This window comes from Alternaria hordeiaustralica (genome assembly GCF_023758085.1).
Source record: "Alternaria hordeiaustralica strain BMP 2776 chromosome Unknown scaffold_6, whole genome shotgun sequence".
NCBI lineage: Eukaryota > Fungi > Ascomycota > Dothideomycetes > Pleosporales > Pleosporaceae > Alternaria > Alternaria hordeiaustralica.
Genome location: NW_026056778.1, coordinates 1,389,584 through 1,407,131, shown reverse-complemented (window position 1 = coordinate 1,407,131; position 17,548 = coordinate 1,389,584). Strand labels below are relative to the sequence as shown.

General features: G+C 53.8%; 7 protein-coding genes across 7 annotated transcripts; 3 read left to right on the top strand and 4 right to left on the bottom strand.

The window, feature by feature from the left end:
* Nucleotides 1-562: 562 nt before the first annotated feature.
* Nucleotides 563-3,994, bottom strand: J4E84_004366 (uncharacterized protein; the record flags this gene model as incomplete). Its single annotated transcript, XM_049386973.1, has 7 exons — nt 563-803; nt 860-1,833; nt 1,883-2,355; nt 2,403-3,442; nt 3,488-3,625; nt 3,676-3,776; nt 3,824-3,994. The coding sequence occupies 7 exons, from the start codon at nt 3,992-3,994 to the stop codon at nt 563-565; spliced, it is 3,138 nt and encodes a 1,045-aa protein (XP_049245743.1).
* A 561-nt stretch (nt 3,995-4,555) lies between these two features.
* J4E84_004365 (uncharacterized protein) lies at nt 4,556-6,142 on the top strand (the record flags this gene model as incomplete). Its single annotated transcript, XM_049386972.1, has 1 exon — nt 4,556-6,142. One exon carries the CDS (start codon nt 4,556-4,558, stop codon nt 6,140-6,142), a length of 1,587 nt encoding a protein of 528 aa, XP_049245742.1.
* Nucleotides 6,143-6,546: 404 nt separating this feature from the next.
* Nucleotides 6,547-7,636, bottom strand: J4E84_004364 (uncharacterized protein; the record flags this gene model as incomplete). Its single annotated transcript, XM_049386971.1, has 4 exons — nt 6,547-6,954; nt 7,009-7,361; nt 7,420-7,537; nt 7,589-7,636. 4 exons carry the CDS (start codon nt 7,634-7,636, stop codon nt 6,547-6,549), a joined length of 927 nt encoding a protein of 308 aa, XP_049245741.1.
* A 476-nt stretch (nt 7,637-8,112) lies between these two features.
* J4E84_004363 (uncharacterized protein) lies at nt 8,113-8,912 on the bottom strand (the record flags this gene model as incomplete). Its single annotated transcript, XM_049386970.1, has 2 exons — nt 8,113-8,489; nt 8,537-8,912. The coding sequence occupies 2 exons, from the start codon at nt 8,910-8,912 to the stop codon at nt 8,113-8,115; spliced, it is 753 nt and encodes a 250-aa protein (XP_049245740.1).
* A 2,265-nt stretch (nt 8,913-11,177) lies between these two features.
* On the top strand, nt 11,178-12,152 carry J4E84_004362 (uncharacterized protein; the record flags this gene model as incomplete). Its single annotated transcript, XM_049386969.1, has 1 exon — nt 11,178-12,152. The coding sequence occupies one exon, from the start codon at nt 11,178-11,180 to the stop codon at nt 12,150-12,152; it is 975 nt and encodes a 324-aa protein (XP_049245739.1).
* Nucleotides 12,153-12,415: 263 nt separating this feature from the next.
* J4E84_004361 (uncharacterized protein) lies at nt 12,416-13,546 on the bottom strand (the record flags this gene model as incomplete). Its single annotated transcript, XM_049386968.1, has 2 exons — nt 12,416-13,435; nt 13,484-13,546. 2 exons carry the CDS (start codon nt 13,544-13,546, stop codon nt 12,416-12,418), a joined length of 1,083 nt encoding a protein of 360 aa, XP_049245738.1.
* Nucleotides 13,547-14,055: 509 nt separating this feature from the next.
* J4E84_004360 (uncharacterized protein) lies at nt 14,056-15,765 on the top strand (the record flags this gene model as incomplete). Its single annotated transcript, XM_049386967.1, has 5 exons — nt 14,056-14,427; nt 14,525-14,626; nt 14,673-15,320; nt 15,373-15,514; nt 15,572-15,765. 5 exons carry the CDS (start codon nt 14,056-14,058, stop codon nt 15,763-15,765), a joined length of 1,458 nt encoding a protein of 485 aa, XP_049245737.1.
* Between the last annotated feature and the right edge of the window lie 1,783 nt (nt 15,766-17,548).

The following is a 17,548-nucleotide window of genomic DNA, read 5'->3' as shown; positions in this document are numbered from 1 at the left end:
GAAAAAAGCGATGCAACACTCTCCCGCCCCAACACCATCGGCAGGATACAAAGAGAATGGCATGAGATTGCTGAGAAATGGCCGCCGGCAGTGAGATAGGCACTCAGTGTCGTGGAACTGTACGTGCACATGGAAGTGTGTTGTCTGACTGGAGGAGAGGCATGCTGTTGCTTGATGGGGCTGGAGCTCTTCTTTGAAGCGGAGCATTGGTGATGGAGAGAGTGGTATGCTGAGGGCACTATTGTGGAACGAGAGAGATGGTTGGATTCGGTATAAGGAAAGCGGGCAGATGGTATTGAATTTTTGCGGAATCGGTGGATGGCGTGGGATATGCCAGATTGGAAAGCAGTTTTGCAGTAGAAAGCTAGACTTGTGCTGGGTTAGATGCTAGTTTGGAAACGGCTTTGCAAAGCTACTAGTTTCACTGTCCATTCTCTCCATCTTTGCCCACGGCTAGCTTGTCACTGTTGCACTCCTTTCCTTGGAAAAGATATTCAAAACCTTGACTAGGCTCATCTTGTGTCCTCTTGACCTGTCCATCCTTTACAGCCATCTTCCCACCTCACATAATCCCCAACTCCCCAAACCCTTTAAGAACCTCTTTATCCACGCGGCTCAGCCACTCTTCCTGGAAGGCTTGTTCTCCACCCACTTGTTGGATGACCTGTTGGAGATGCTCCCTAACGAACGCAACGAGATTGATCTGATGAACAGGATCAGTGTAGATCAATTCGCGTTTGCGGATGTCCTCCGGTGCCTCGGGTTCGGTAGGATGGTAAGGTTCTGGAGGCCAGAATAGAGAACTACGGAAAGATGTGTTAGTATGGTCTCGAGAACAGCATTGAAAGGGAATACGCACTCTTGACTCCGATCATCCATGCCATCCAGCAACTCCCCGAGTACATCCGTCCAAATCCCAATCAAAGATTGCAATCTGCCCAACATCCAAGGCTGCGCTCCTTCCAAGAAACGTGTAAGAACAAGACACATGAGTTTCTTGTTTGGCGCGTCGCCGATATTTTCGATATGGCCGAACCACTCCTCTAGTAACCAATCTAAAGTCTTCTCTAGACCTTCACTTGATAATGCGGAGAGGGCTTCGAGGAGTACAGAAGGTGAAGCCATACCGATACGTGCTAATACGGTGAAATAGTCTGTTTCTACCACACCGTCAACAGCGCGGGAGGGGAGTTCGCGGTAAGGGCCGTGGGACTGGTGGTGTGTCCATGCGCCGTGGAGACCCTCCAGGACCTTTGCTAAGAACCCGGAAGAGATCAAATCGCTAGTGAGAACCTTGACAGCGTTCTCGCCACCTACGCCTTCCGCACCTCGGATGATGCATGTGACGAGATGTGTCATGATGCCATTGGCTTCGGGTTTCAGGTTGCCTAGCAGCTCAGCGAGGGCTTGGAGGATCGCGGGGCGGAAGGAGTCTGCAAGGACGGCGGAGGGGGCAAGAAGCAGGTATGCTTCTGTAATCTCGATGGCTTTTCGCAGGGTCTCGTTGTCCATGGAGAAGAGAGGTAGCAAGTATTGAAGTAGGTTGAGTAATTCAGGTGGTGTAGGTTCCGGAGCCGAAGGTGTTTGTGCGATGATAGACGCCCATAGATCGAGTGCATCTTCAAGGAGGTAGACTTGGGTTTCTGAACCAGGTTCGATAGCGCTCTGGATGATGGGTAAGAATGAGACATGGAAAGAACGTGACTCGGCCTTCATGGCATTCGTTAGACGAGCCAGGAGTGTGAGAATCGCCTGCTTCATGAGATGCTCTTCGCCAGACTGCTCCCACAGCGGTGGGAGGAGAGCGATGATGCTGTTGGCGTACGGGGTGATCTGCAGCCTGTCAGTCCAAGTTCTTCGAGTATTTCTATCTCCGACTTACATGATGCTCTAACCTGTATACAACAAGACTAATGGTGTTTAGCAGTGCCATCTTCGTTTCTGGAAGTTCCACCTCTTGGACCAGCGCCATCAGCCTATCGAGCATAAGTTGCGAGTACGGCAGGAATGCATCTGCCTGAAACTCCCATTCGTCGGCGACGGCATGGAATTTCCTTCCCGCAGTTATTCGCACCACTTGATCGTTCATGGGATCGCTCTTATCAAGAAGATGCTGGAAGATCTGGTAAACGATAGGCTTCTTCTCCTTGGCCATCTTAATAGTTATCCACTGGGAGATGATAATGGCGATGCGGCGACGAATGATGTTGAAGCCCGGTGTCTGCTTCGCTGCCTCGACAACCAAGGTCTTTTCAAGGAAGGTGTCGAAATCAAGTTGATCGTGCAGAATATCAGCTGCCAGTCCAACGGCGGTGTAAACAGAATCCTTGAAGAGGATGTCTTCGTTTTCCGGTGCTATGAAACATTAGCGAGGATCATCTTCTCCTAAAGTGAGTACTCACTCGCGACTGTGTAGAAGACTTGGAGCAGAGGCTGAATGATCAAATTTTTGAAATTCTTTGCGAGGTCTAGGAACAGCTTCTCGGCACAGGGTCGGATCGCAAATTCCCAGTCTTCTGCTCCCTCTTCCATCTTCTCCCACTCGTCGGGCTCTTCCTCCCACATACGAAGGTCGCTGGGCCGGAAGACGAAGAAGCGCTGGACAAGTGCTGAGATCATTTCACGAACGAGGTCGTCAGTGAGTAGGTCTGTCTTGACCTTGTGCGTGGCCGCATTTTTCTCATCCTTTTCCTGCTGGTGCTTGAAGCGGAAAGTCTGGGTAGGGAAGAAGACCATCTTCACGCATGCACGAATTAGCAGCAAGCCTTTGAGACCTAGACGCTCGAGGATGGGTGCTTCATCTTCGGCATCGCCATCAGTACCGACTTTGGCGCCCTCAATAGACTTTGAGCCCCATTGATCCCCTAGTCGTGAAATGAGGCTCCAGTAGTCGCGCGCAAGCTCTATCGAGTTGGGTAAAAGGACGAAATCTGCTGGGTGAGTCGTGGCCATGTTGAGGTGCAATTTTGAGAGCTGCATCAAGTGCCTGCCTATCTTCTTTTGAACTTCGCCTGCAAGTGGTGAGTTCTCCGGTATCACGTATTGCAGAAACTCTCCGAGATGAGTACGGGTCAGTGTCCAGAATTCTTGCACATCCTTATCTCTGCCTGGGAACTCGTAGCCGGCGATTATAAGTCTCCGCATAGTCTTGATAGCAAGCAGACTGTTGTCGATGCTCTCAAGCGCACCGCCTTCGTCGTCTCCGCCATCGCGAAAGAAGGCTTGCCATGTTTGGACCTTGTTCACATAGATGGTACCGAGTACGTTGAAGATCTCCGGCGCGACAGTCTGTAAGCTCTGCCGTGTTCGTAGTAGTCGCCCCGTTGACAGTTCCTTGACGATGTATAGCAATACGAGAAGGGCGCGAGGGAGTTGTAAGCGGTAGGCGTTCGGATCGGTCGAGGCGCGAAGGATGTGGAGTAGTTGTTGGAATAGATCTGGCCTAGAAAGTGTTAGAGTAGGGAAGTCTATGTTGGGTTGGACTGACCAGTCATTTGGGAACTCGAATCGGACGATCTTAGCGACGACGAGAGCATTCTGTAGGGCCAGGCGATGGTCGGCTTCGTTGACGGCGCTTTCGAGTAGACGGGCCCGTATGGTAGCCTTGTCTTCTTTGCTTACAGCACTGCGGTCACGTAAGCCTATGCATCTCTGCGGCTTTATGTGGAGGCGTACTTGGTGGCAGTCTTGCGCCAGTACTTGTCGATGCCGTTCTTGAGCTGGATGACGGCGAGGTAGCGCACTTCGAGGGGGAGAGATTGGTCAAGGAACACCGTCTACTAGTGTCAGTCCGGTGTAATTCAGTAGGCTAAGATATGCATACCTGCAGCAGAGGATAGAAGCCCGCGGCCTTTTCCCATTGCTGGAGTTGCTTGGTGCCTGTCTGGACTTGTGTTTGGTCTGCTGAGGACGCTGATCGCAGGACGTGGAACAAGATGCCCTCAGTCAGAGGATTCGCCTCCGCTGGTGCCTCAATACTAAACTCTGTGTTCATGCTGTGAGTGTTGACGGTCAACTATTGCGGTAGTGGGGCAGCCGCAAGTAGGTGAACTTTTGGATATGGCAGGAACAGGCAAGTAGTTGGGCGGAAGCGGCTCACGGCTCAGGCGGAGTGTGAAGTCTATGGAGCCTGCTCACCCAGGCTGCGATCAGGATGCGGCAAGTCTTGTCTGGAAAGTCTATCTTGGTGTTTGGGAAACAAATTCGAGAAGCTCCCCGCCTGACAGCTCGGACCTCCGAGACACAAGACAGTGATTCTGGGGCACCTTGTTGGCAGTTGACATATACTGCGCATAGAATGATCAAGTGTGTGTCATCTGTCTAGCGTGTACTTGAATAGGGTCTCTCCACAGAAGCACTGTTATGGGCGTGTCGAGATATGGCCCCGGCTTGTCTGGAGAAGGCGTCGCGCGCATCGGCTACTCCCACGCCTTCCCCAGCCAACCTCGGTCCGTCGCAACTCGAGCCTCGTCTCCCCATCACGCTGTCACGTTGCAGCCCCATCGCGCGCCATCGCCAACCACGCCCGCAACATCAACCCTCCCAATGCTCCCAAATGCCCTCCGCAGACTTCGCCGCCGCCCAGCAACGCATCGCAGCCCGCCGCGCCCAACGCGCCCTTCAGCAGCGCAATCACCATGAGCCGCCGCCATCAACCGCACAACGCGCCCTCTCGCGTCTGCCCTTCCCCTTCAGCAGCGTCTCCTCGACCGGATTCAGCGTCTGGGACGCGATAAAAGGCCGGTCGGGCACACGACCAGAGTTCCGCGTCGGCCAAGTCGATGCCGAACTCCTCGATGAGGAACTCCTCACCCTGATGAAGAGCCAAGTCGGCGAGGGCTTGAAGTACTTCGGAAGCCATATCACAGATCACTACTCAGCCGAGATATTACTGGCGTTGAGGGCTGCACTGTGGAAACTGAGCATTTGGGACCAGAACGCGAGTTATGGCGCGCATCTACAGGGGCTGAGGTATACGGATGCGCGGAGTAGTGCGCCGAATCGCCCACCACCCAAGCCGTGGCAGAAGATCGCATATGGTGCTGTCACAGTCGGAGGGCGATATGCGTGGACGAAGTGGGAAGAGTACCTTCTATCCGCTTCAGAAGACTACACCCGACCCGAGAGCGCGAGATTGAAGGTTCTGGGACGATTGAGCGAACTGGCAGGAAACGCGCACGACGTCCTCGGTCTCGCCAGCTTCCTCGTCTTCCTCGTCGACGGCCGGTACAGAACAATCACCGACCGCCTCCTCCGTCTGCGCCTGACACCAACCTCGCACTCCACATCACGCGAAGTCAGTTTCGAGTACCTCAACCGCCAACTCGTCTGGCACGCCTTCACCGAGTTCCTCCTCTTCCTCCTCCCACTCGTCGGCATCTCGCGCTGGCGCCGCATCCTAAGCCGCACATTCAAGAAGCTACGAACGACCGTCCTCTCCCTACTCGGCCGCTCGAAACCCGCCAGCGACGAAGACGACGAGGAGAGCAAAGCAGCCGGCGAACTCGGTTTCCTCCCCGAACGCACCTGCGCAATTTGCTACCGCGACCAAAACCCCACAACCACCACCGAAGCCGACATCCTCACCTCCTCGGCTGGCGGCGGCGGTGTCGTCGGCTCCGCAACAACCGACATCACCAACCCCTACGAAACCATCCCCTGCGGCTGCATATACTGTTTCGCCTGCATCGCGCAACGCATCGCAAACGAAGAAGGCGAAGGCTGGACGTGCCTCCGCTGCGGCGAGACAGTCAAGGAATGCCGACCCTGGAACGGCGATGTCATTGAAGAGCAACCTCGTCGTGTTGAGCATACCGAAGTGCACGAACGGCCCAGTACAGCCAAGTCTGTTGGTTTCGCTACTGCTGGCGATGAGCTGGATGAGAAGGCGCTGCTGAGGGAGGTAGATCCCATGCCGGAGATGGAAGACGCCACGGATACAACGCAAGAGGATGAGGAGGGTATTATGGGTACGACGCACACGCGCGGTCTGGATCTCGGGGAGTCGTTGTTCACGGAGAGTTCAGAGTGGGCGCGTGCTAGTGAAGATCGTAGCAGCGACGATGGGCAGAGTGAGGAGTACACTGAAGATAGTGAAGAGGAAGAGGAGGGTGATCAGTCGGGCTTTTACGACCGACGATAAGGCTTGGGAGGTTTGGTGTGGTTAGGTTGGGGCTACTACACGACTGTTGTATAATTACTGGATGCGTTGAATTGCAAGATACCCTGATTTCTCAAGCTTGGTTTGTTCCATTGTGCTATGTTATCAAGTGTCATTGAGCTATCGTGAGACCAGTCCATTGTTGGATTTTGTGGTTTTGATCTTGATCGTTTGGTGAGGTGATTACTCATAGATAGCTGTCAAATGCAAAGCCAGAGTCTCTTTCGCGCCGCAACGCCTTGATTGACGCGGTCCGTCATGCGTCGTTTGGCATCCGTCGGCTCTTGCCCTTGCGCTGGTCTCAAGGCTCCATAGCATAAGTGCCAACGTGCATAGTCGCAACTTGGCCTTCTCTCGTTATACACAGCAAACCGCCCATTGTCTCATCACGTCCGCATGAAATCCGCAAACCTCGGCAGCGCTGCCATCTTTTCCTCGGGACTTGTCGTCTCGGCGAAGAAAATGAGGCGCTGGTTCTTGTCCTTTTTGCTCTTCTTCTCTTCTTTTGGCGCGGCCTCTTTTGTCACCTCGTTGATCAGGTCGTCGACCGAGTTGGATATGTCGCCGTTCTGACCGGGCGGGTATGCACCCGGTGGTGGAGCGCCGAAACCAGGTCGAGGAGGTAGCGCGCCAGGTTGGCCGGGTATGCTGCCAGGCCTTGGGGGCATGCCACCGTTGGCGGGCGAGAAAGGTTGCGGGACGCCTTGAGGAGGGTATGCGGACGCACTGGGTGGGAAGGCCACGGGAGCGCCAGGGGGTGGTACGCCGTACGGTGTCTGCGCAACTGGTGGTGTCTGTAAATATGTTAGTCCCACATCCTTTCCCTGTCCAGAATCTCAAATACATACAGCAGTCTGTACTGGCTCCACAGGCGCGGGTAGTACGCCATTCTTTCGATCTTCCCTGAATTGGGCCGCCCTCTTCTCAATCTCCTCCAGACTCTCGTTGATCTTCGGCCTCTTGTTCGGTGCAGCTTGGCCATTGACGTATGCTCCACGCATGGGATTACCGGTAATTCGTGCGCGCTCTTGCTCCTCGGCGAAATGTGCTTGTGTGACTTGCTGGTTGTGCTGGTCTATTATCTCGGCGGGGACACCCTCCATACCGAAGATCTCCAGCTCGAGACCTTGACGGCCGGGGTTGGCATTTTCAACGTGAGTGAGCGTCTCCTTGTGGACTTGGTTCATGTGCACGGAGAGACCTGAGAAGCTGTTAGTATTGCTTATCCAGTGCGCGGAGTTGAATCGAGCGGTGCGTACCTCCGGCAGTATTTAACCGTCTTCCACAGCGGTCGCATTTGAAATGTTTAGCCTTTTGGTGAGAGATGAGAATCTTAAGGTCGTCGAAGTCGCGCTCGCAGTAGTAACACCATGGTCGCTGCAGACGTCAGTATGGGCGCTATATGCGATTTGGGTGCGCACACCGTACCTCGAGCTTCTGGTTCAAATCCGGATATCTTCTGCGTTTCTTCGTCATCTTTGCGATTGGTAGGAGGCAAGTGGGGAAGGCGTGGTCGCGCTCGCGGTCAGTCGAAGTGAAGCTCAGGGCTCGCGGTTCCTCGAGAGCTAGCCTAGCGCGGTGGTCCATGCGGCGAACATCTCAACTTTTCTTCCCCTTCACCCACGTTCACCTACAACATCACAATGACAGACATCATCGGCCTCTAATGTGAGGACGAAACCATGTCGCTATGTCATTCTAGATACATCCATCCATCATAGGACGCAACTCGCACACCAGCCACTTGAGTCTCCGACACTTTTACGAGTCCCTTTCGGGGGAGCATCCCACAGCTTTGCGTCTTGCTCAGCTGTGGTGTATGCGGCTGTACCTCAGTACGTGCATTCTTCGTCTGACGAAGTCCGTTGCAAGAACAAATAAAAAGGTCCTTCATAGTTCACACTTCCTCGCTCTTCGGAGAAATCCTACGAAGAGTGTGACTCCTTGGCTACCTACATCTCTGCTTGCTCCACCAGAGCCATCAGGCTGAAGTTGGGGTTTTCGTCTTCGCTTGCCATCATACCGCGAATAACGCCAAGGCATTTCTCAGATAGAACGTCTTCATCTATTGTGAGCGCCCCAAGGTCTATCGGATGCTTGCGGTCGCCGTCAAGTTGGTATAGATGACTGTCTTGGGCTGATTTGACAAAGGCGATGTAATGGTAGTCCACCTCGTCTTCCGCGTTGAGGGGCGCTTCAGTATCTCCCTTGCTTGCTACTCCAGCATACGTCCGTTCGAGCCCATCGTTTTTCTCCAATGCCTTTGCCAGCTCGTCCGAATCGGGTGTCAGACTAGCATCGCATAATTGGGCAATGATCGTGTCACTCTCTGACTAATATCAGTTGTGTTTTCGATTGGGCTGACGGCTATCATACCGATCTTCTGTCGCGCCTTGCCATTACAGACAGCATGCAGTATCGCATAAAGACCGCATGCATTGTTGATGGTCTGCTTGAAGAAGATCACGTCACCAGCACCTCCAGAGGTTCGAAACTCCTCAAGCTTAGCGTCCTCGTCTTGCACTCGCCTTTCATAGTCGTCCGTCGTCGGGAACACCAGTATCAACGCAAAGGCGGGACGCGGAAGAAATCCAAGCAGTTCTGGGTCGTCCAAAGAGAGCACATCCTCGAAGACCAACGAGGTGGATAGGCCGAGCTTATGCGCGAGCTCGGTGAAGACGTCTGGATTTGACTCGAGAGGAATGAAGTGCTTGGTATACACTGGTACGCATGCTTGGTCTGCAGTGGTCATTGTTGGGGAAAACTTGTTGATGTGGCTTTCTTACTATCATGTCAAACGTACTTGCTGCCTGAGAGTTAAGGCTGAGTACCGCACCTGCTTCGTTGGCTACTGCGCTAACCGCTTTAGGTCGGGTCATCGTAAGCCTTCAATCGTGCACGAAAACGTATCTGAGTGGTGCAGCTATCAACATCAGGGCCAACCTCTTTGAATGTACGTAATAGTGGACTTTAGAGTCTCCCAATGCAATGAGACCAGCGGATGACTACGCTGTCGTACACGAGTCCACGATCTCATAGCTAGCGTTGTGCGTGCCAGCATTGATACATCAATGGAGGAATGTCCGATCTGTCGAACCGTGGTTGTGTCGTACATGAATGAGCTTACCGCCGTTGTGGCGAGGCGACTTGTAGCACCCGAACAACACCGACTGTTAATTTTCGAGTAAGAGCGACTGCGAAAAAGCTGGATGACTGGCCCGCCATGAACCACCAAGCCCTATTGGGAACTGATTAACGAGGCAGTCTTGGTCAATTGATCATATGCTTTTAAGAACACGATCGAGACGGTGGGTAGAAAGTGATGAGACAGTGAATTGACCAAAAAGTTAAACGTCTACAACTGGTAAATGAGCCACTTGCCATCCTATTTTCCAAAAGAAAGGACCAGCCAGATAGCAGGCAAGAGGCTCAGTCATGTATCAATTTCACATAAGCTCAGCAGCTCATCACTTATCAGCGCAGCCATCAGGGCAACTTCCTCCCGCGCAAGCAACTGCAACCACGGGGCAATCAGCTACAGTTTCACATCTGGCGGAATTGCCTTTGGAATCTCGTCCCCAGCACCAATCTCCAGCACACGAACACTAACGCATGTATCAGCATATCGACGATATGTATCTCCCGAGGTCCCTTAGAGACGGCAGGATGAACTGACCTTCCTCCAGCAATAGCTTTGCTCGCAGCCAAAGTCTTCTGTGACACAATACCCCGCTGATGAATCATGGAATGGGGAGTACGCGATATTGATCGTGACGCTGAGCTGTTGCTGTGGGCGGAGCGAAAGAGGTTTGTCGGTGCCTGCGAGAAAACGTTGAGGTAGACCACTCGCAAGGTGGGTGTGTAGTCCCACTAGAAGAAAACTCAGTACAGTGTTCTTCATGGTGAATGGTGCTGTGGTTGTGAGTGAGGGATGGAGATAAAGAAAGAAGATTTGGAGAGTGCGAGCACGCAAGTTATACTGTTTCGCGTGCTACAAGGTATTCTGGTCTTACGTAGGCCAGTGGCTTCGTGGTTCTCGTGGTGCAGGCGCCTCGTGGCATGAGGCGAGCTACGCATCCTCCTAGAGGTCGTGAGGTGTCATTTAGGCGGAATTTGGGGTTTAGGGAGCAAGGGGTGAGAGAGGCGCATAGGTGTATTGAGGGGGGCAAGAGTGTGGGGAAGAGTGTGCTGAAGTTTGAGTAGATAGTGATGAATATTTACGGATAAGATCGTAGATCCAAATGATATCTTGCTATGCCGTTGGTAGTGTAGACATCTCGGCTCCCTTCGGGTGGGTGAGATGCGGAGCGGAACTGGTGGAAAGGTGTCAGTGCTTGGGAGACGCGAGTAAGGAGTCGAAGATTGCGCAAGGGATTGGGTGTTCGATATCGAGGGTGAGTAGTTCGTCACAGCGGAATCTTGAGAGGCACGCCAAAGTGAGTACATGTGCATTGCACGAGACCGGAGCTATTGGGTGCAGCTCTAGCTGCATATTGCAACGCGTCCAAGGCTTTCGATGTTAAAAGAGACTGCTTCTCATTGGCTCATTCAGCTCTACTCCCAGTCGTAGCTCATGCAATGCAATATGACACCAGAGTTGCAGGCGACTATTTGATGCCCGATCATGACTAGCTGGATATAGTGCGATGACACGCAACTCATCAGTCACTCGTTGTATGAGTCGTATCGAACAGTGACTGTACCTGACTTCAAAAGATCCAGATCTATACACAATTACTGCTTTCCTCATCTTTATCCCTTGACCCGCGAAATCTGCACTGAGAACTCGACCATCCGTCTTGCAAACCAGAAACCCGAAAACATCTCGTAGATGCTCTCGCGAGAAGAAAGCAGCATGGCAACGAAGCAGTCGAAGAGCGAAACGCATGCCCCGCCGTTCGGTCAAGCGGATAAAGAACCCACGACGCAGATCGAATATGTTACTATCGATACGCTTACTAAGAGCTGCTTGGAAGTCTACGCTGAAGTCTGGCAATGAATAGACACGAAGAAGATTATGCCGGTTGGGTCTGTCATGAATCTGTGTATCGACCTAGGCGAATGGGCCCGTCTAAACGGCATAACTCATCCAGATGAACACTCTATCGATGGCCGACCTCGAAGACCTAAGTCGAACAATCTATCATCAAACCGACTCGCAAATTGGAAGAAGGATGATCTCATACGAAAGTGGCTTCAACGTATCAAAACGACTTTGGGCGAGGTGTCTGAGATCTTGGACATCTTGACACCAAGATATGTAGCAGAAGGAAACACGTCGGCTCCGGAACCAGAGACAAAATCGGGCCCAGACGCTGATGATCCAGAGTTGGTGCCTCTGATGGAGGAGCTCGTGAGAAAGCTAGCCCGTTACAACGAATACCTTTTGCATCGCATGAAGGTACTTCAAAATTTTAGCCACGGCGAAGAAGACGAGTGTCTCGACGAAGATTTGGTCGAAAAGAAGGAGTCTCAGTCCTCGGATGGAGCGATCAAAGAAACGGAGGGAACAGGGCGGGTTAACATCTTAGCACTTACTAAAACTTGTCAATCCGGCTACAGAGACGTCATTCGCGTTTTGAAAGACGCGAACAACGAACTGAAAGATAAGATACCAATCGAAAGAATGATAGTGCAAGACCTATTCTTAGCCCAGTTCAAAAAGCGGTACGAGAGGAAACTTGTGCAATATAAGAATTCTCTCGATGGAAAGCTTCTGAGAAACCCGACAGAGCGTCATGCACACTCAGAAAGGCTTACAAAGAACAACACTCCGGTGGACGACATTCTGGAGGAAAGACTTCGAGACGTTGAAAGGACTTTGAATAGGATTTCCGAGATCTTGACAGAGGATACACAGCGGGGAGATTTACAGACTGCAGAGTCAGACTCAGAGTCAGACAGTGGTAGCACGAAGATTGAGTCAGAGCTCGATAAGCTGGCAAACCGACTTACTCGGAACAACGACATCCTCCTGAACTGGACAACGTGACCATGTCGCTCGCGTTCAGCTAAAACAGGCGGGTACTCAGATGCTGCAAGCATCTCCGATGAGGCGCGTTGTAATGATATTCATGGTATACGAACTTTGATTCAATGTCTTACAATTACCTCCTGGTATATGCTGGGGTATCAAAATGCTTTCAGTACGCCTTAGTCCCAATGTCGTAGACCAACCCATATTCTGCAACGCCATGCAAGCGCTATCCAGTGCTGCAGTTCCGTAAACCAACGCCATGTGTGCAAATCCGATTACTACTCGAAATTGAAGAAGGCGTCATCGAATTGCGACTGCTCGGGGTTCTCGTATTCATCCATATTGAAGAGGTCTTCGAGGTTGTCTGTGGTCATAGTGTCCATCATCTCGTCGTTGGTGGTAGCGGTCGGTTCTTCCTTTTTCTCCTCGACCGGCGGCTGTTCGGCGAGTTTGGGTTCCTCGGCCTTTGCAGGCTCGGGTTCAGGTTCGGCGGGCTTCGCGGCTGTCGCATTGTCGCTCGTATTCGCGGTCGCGTCGGTATTCATATCCAAGCCTGGCAGGTCTGGCATGGTGAAGTCAATGTCCATGGCCGAGGCTTGGTTCGCGTCGTCATCGCTGTCCTTGGCGAAGTCCTCGAGACCGCGGAGTAGCGAGGGTCCGTCGTTGCCGTCATCGAGGTTGAAGTCCATGTCGCCTGACGTGTCCATCATGTCGTGGTGCGGGTTGTCGCCCGATGTGTCCATCGCGTCGCCGAACATGGCATCGAAGTCGAACTCGGACTCTTGCGCGTTGCCGGTGGTGGGCGTGCCGTCGAAGAGGGGGTCTTTCGGGGGCTCGACGTCGGTCTCGATGGGCGGCGGCGGTGGTGCTTTCGCGTCTTTCGCGTCGTCTTCTTTCTTCGGGGGTTCTTCTGCCTCGGGCTCGTTTGCGCTCGCTGCCTCGGGCGCCTGTTCTGGTTGCGACACGGCTGGCTCGGGCGCTGCTGGTGTCGCAACCTTTTCCTCCTTCACAGGCTCTTCCTCGACGGGCGCAGGGACGTTCTTCGCCTCCGCTGCCAGTCGCGCCTTCTCGACCTCGTGCTGCTTCGCTGCGGCCTCCTTCTTCTTTCGGTCCTGCTTCAGCAGCGCCATGTCGCGGCGCAGGACGGTCTGCGCCAGGCGGACCTCGTTCTCGAGCTCGTCGAGCGCATCGTGAAAGCGCTCAGTAGCAGACGGCACGACCTTTTGCAGCTGCTGCTTCATGCGCCCGGTGCCGCCGCCCGCCTGCTCCTCTTTGAGAAAGCGCCCAGAATGGAGGAACTATGCATGTTAGCGCGATCGCAGAAGCAGACACGTGACCGGACATACCACAGCATTGAGCATGCTCTGGAGCATGTCCAGGTGCTGGGTGGAGTTTACGGCGGTGGCCATGATGGGCATGCAGGTGCTAGGCAAAGGTACGGCCGTGTGTCAGTGATGGGTTCGGCGCGGGACCTCGAGAGGGTCCGCTAGCAGGCTGGGCTAGCGGCAGTACGGTACTACGTTCATAGCTCCCGCTCCTTCGGGTGCCTTGTGGCCTGCGGCGCTAATTCTTCGAACTCGCCCGCTCACCTCTCACACCTCTCCTTCTTCACCCCACAGTGGAGATTATAGCTTTGCCGTCACAGCTCGGCGCAGCGCTCGTCTCTCCTATCTCTCTTCCTCTTGTTTTCCCTTGCCTTTCCTAGTGCTGTCCGCTCTCTATTGGTAGCCTTAGTCGCGCTTTCCATACTGACTTTCCTTGCCGCCTACCCAGCTGCCACCACCCCGCCCGCCAGCCTCGACCTCCCCGTGGCCTCGTCGCCCTGACCGTCGCATCACCGCCGACGTCTTCGATACCCGCCGCCGCCAATTGCGCCTCTTGCGACTCGTTTCTAGTGCGCATCCCCGCGACAGCAGCCATGGCCGACCAGCAGAACCCCGGGGCACAGCTGCCTCCTCCCCCTTCCGCTGGCGCTCCCGGCTACGAGAACCAGGGCCAGCCGCAGCAGCACATGCCACCGCCGCCGCTTGCACCCGTCATTATCCCCCAGAACAACAACCCCATCCCGACCGCCATCAGCTCGCCCATGTCGGGCAACCCCATGAGCCCGACCAGCGGCCAGCCTGGCTACGTCCCCCGTCGCGCCGCCCCCGAGCCCAACAAGCGGGCGCTATATGTTGGAGGACTGGACCCGCGGGTCACCGAGGACGTGTTGCGTCAGATCTTCGAGACGACTGGCCATGTCCAGAGCGTCAAGATTATTCCAGACAAGACTGCAAGTTCTCCTTCTGTAAGATAACACTCCGCACCTGCTGCATAACTCTTGACAGCTGGCCGGGCTTATCTTGCAAGTGTTGCAACATTCATGTGCCGCTGACCGCTAACAGTTCAACTCCAAGGGCTTCAACTACGGTTTCGTCGAGTATGATGACCCTGGCGCCGCCGAGCGTGGTATGGCCACACTCAACGGCCGCCGCATCCACAACAACGTAAGCGCGCTCGACAATTGCGTGCTGGCGGTTCTGACAGATACAGGAAATCCGTGTTAACTGGGCCTACCAATCTAACAATACAGCCAAGGAAGACACATCTAACCATTTCCACATCTTCGTCGGTGACCTTTCCAACGAAGTCAACGACGAGGTTCTCCTCCAAGCTTTCTCCACCTTTGGTCCCGTTTCCGAGGCTCGCGTTATGTGGGACATGAAGACGGGCAGGTCGCGTGGTTACGGATTCGTCGCGTTTAGGGATCGCGCCGATGCTGATCGCGCTCTCAGCTCTATGGACGGAGAGTGGCTTGGCTCTCGCGCTATCCGCTGCAACTGGGCCAACCAGAAAGGACAGCCTTCCATTTCCCAGCAGCAGGCCATGGCTTCCATGGGTATGACGCCGACCACTCCCTTCGGACACCACCATTTCCCCACCCATGGCGTGCAGAGCTACGACATGGTCGTTGCTCAGACTCCTCAGTGGCAGACCACGTGCTACGTCGGGAACCTCACTCCTTACACTTCTCAATCTGACCTTGTGCCGCTTTTCCAGAACTTTGGTTATGTCACCGAAACCCGCTTCCAGTCTGATCGCGGATTTGCCTTCATTAAGATGGACACTCATGAGAATGCTGCCATGGCCATCTGCCAACTCAATGGCTACAACGTCAACGGCCGTCCTCTGAAGTGCAGCGTAGGTTGATTCGTTCTCTTTTGTTATTTCTTAGCTCACATTTTGAATCTAGTGGGGCAAAGACCGTCCTCCGACTGGCCAGTTTGAGGGTTACTCGCCTGCGGGCGGGCCCAACTCAGCTTATCCTCAGACGCCAAGCGCGTACTTTCCTCAGTATGGTGGTGGGCCACAAGGTGGTCCCATGTCACCCTCAGGTGAGCGGCACCGGAGGAAGCTGCAGTATCGAAACAAGCAATCTAATGCGCGGGCAGGACCCAGCCCCGGCGGACAACCCTTCGCGCAGCAGCAGCAAGCCTTTGGCAACCCTGGCATGCCTTACCAGCAACAGATGCAGCAGCCAGGCAGCGCTGGCGGCTACGGCCGTGGCGCTCCCCAACAACCTCAATGGGGCCAATCTCCCCAGGCAGCCTTCAACCAGAATGGCTTTGGAGGATACCAGGGCTAAGCACCTCGTTTGTTAGATTTGTCTCTTCAGCGCTGTGCCCTCTATTGTCCCAACACGCCTGTTTGCTTACGGGGGCGCTGTTTTGGATAGCTCCGATTTCTGGTCATATTTCATCAGCTACTCGGTTTTATGTTCTTAGGGAGTCGTTATTAATTCCGTTGTCCAAAATGGTGCAAGCGTTGTTGTCTTATGGCATGGCTGGTACATTTCTTGTGGGATCTGGTTCACGGTCGTTTGGTTCAAAATGAATCTCCTATCTCGTGTTAGTTTTCTGTTGCTTCAGGCCTCGGCTCTGATTACCCCTTCACTATCTATTATGACGTTAAATCTTCTCCTTGATACCAGCGAATTCTCTTCTTGATACCAAAGCGAGTTCTTATGATACCAGAAGTGGATTTCTTGTGGCGCGCGCTGGTCGTCGCGGTATGACTTTGGATAGTATACTATACTGTGGACTAGATAGTAGTACTGATGGTGATGGAGACGTAATAGAATTTGCGAGGCACTGAAGCCACAAGCATACAAGACATATTCTCGCCAAAGTGAGGTCTGCACCAGTACGTCATAGAGCCGCCTAGAGGCAGTCAAATCCCGTACCTGCGTCAAGGTGCCTGGGATCCTGCATGTTCCATCAAGCTTTCAGATACACCGCAGAAACACCGTTGTGATGACGGCACGTGACGTATTGTTCTAGCGCATCCGCATTGAGATGTCGTGTCGCGTTTTGTGGGCCCGTCCGCTAATTGATGCTAACATTCACACCCCACCGCGCCGGATGGCATGCACACACTCGACATCATCTCGGTAATCCTTTCTTTTGTCGGCGCTCTCTTTGTTTGCTGTATGCTTGCCACTCTCGGAAAGAGAGGTGCGTCGCTTAAACCGTACAATCCGAAACGGTCGCCGCTCTTTTGCATCCCACATCCCGCTCGGACGCATTCGCCTCCAACACGGTCCCTCACGTACCTTCCGCGTACGCGTTTCTCGACATCACATCTGCAACCGTCGACCGCCTCGCCCACAACCACACCCCGCCACTACTTCGGCTATCTTTCCACTCGCCCGCACACGACGACTACCATGTTCAAGTCAGCGGTGCAGAACCACAATGCCATCGCGTCTACATCACCCCCGAACAACGCCTACAAGCAGGCTTCCCTCGGGAACGCCTTCAATCGCACCGGGCCAAAAACGTCATCGACGCGTCCTGTAGGAAACGAGATGAAAGCGACCATCGGGGCAACTACACAGGGGACCAAGCGGACGTCGAATGGGCTGGTCAAGTCGCTGAACTCGCAAGAGGATGACTTTGACTACCCCTCACTCAACATTGCTGAGATTGACGAGAAAGAGAACGATCTGCCGGCTGCATTCCACACATCTTCGCGCAACAACCCCGGCGTCCTAGCCCAGGCTTTGTTTGATGAAGACGACTTCGACAGCGACATAGATCTCGATGTTGAAGACCCAGCAACAAAAGGCACTGTCACATATCCTACGTTACCTCGCGTTGGTTCGGGAGGCTCAGCCGATTCGGGATACAACTCGAGAGCGCACACTGCGGATCTCAAGCCAGAGCAGCCTAGTAGCCAGCCAATACCGTGGTCTTCCTCGCCTCTATCGCACTACAAGACACCGCAGAAGCCAGAGCCACCGAAGACAAAGCGTCGTACTCTACCGTGGACACAGGCCCAGAAGCAGCAATCGATACAGGAAGAGGAGGAGGAAGAGGAGATTGCGCCGCCTAGGAAAAGAGTGGTCAAGGAGGCCGACAAGGCAGTGT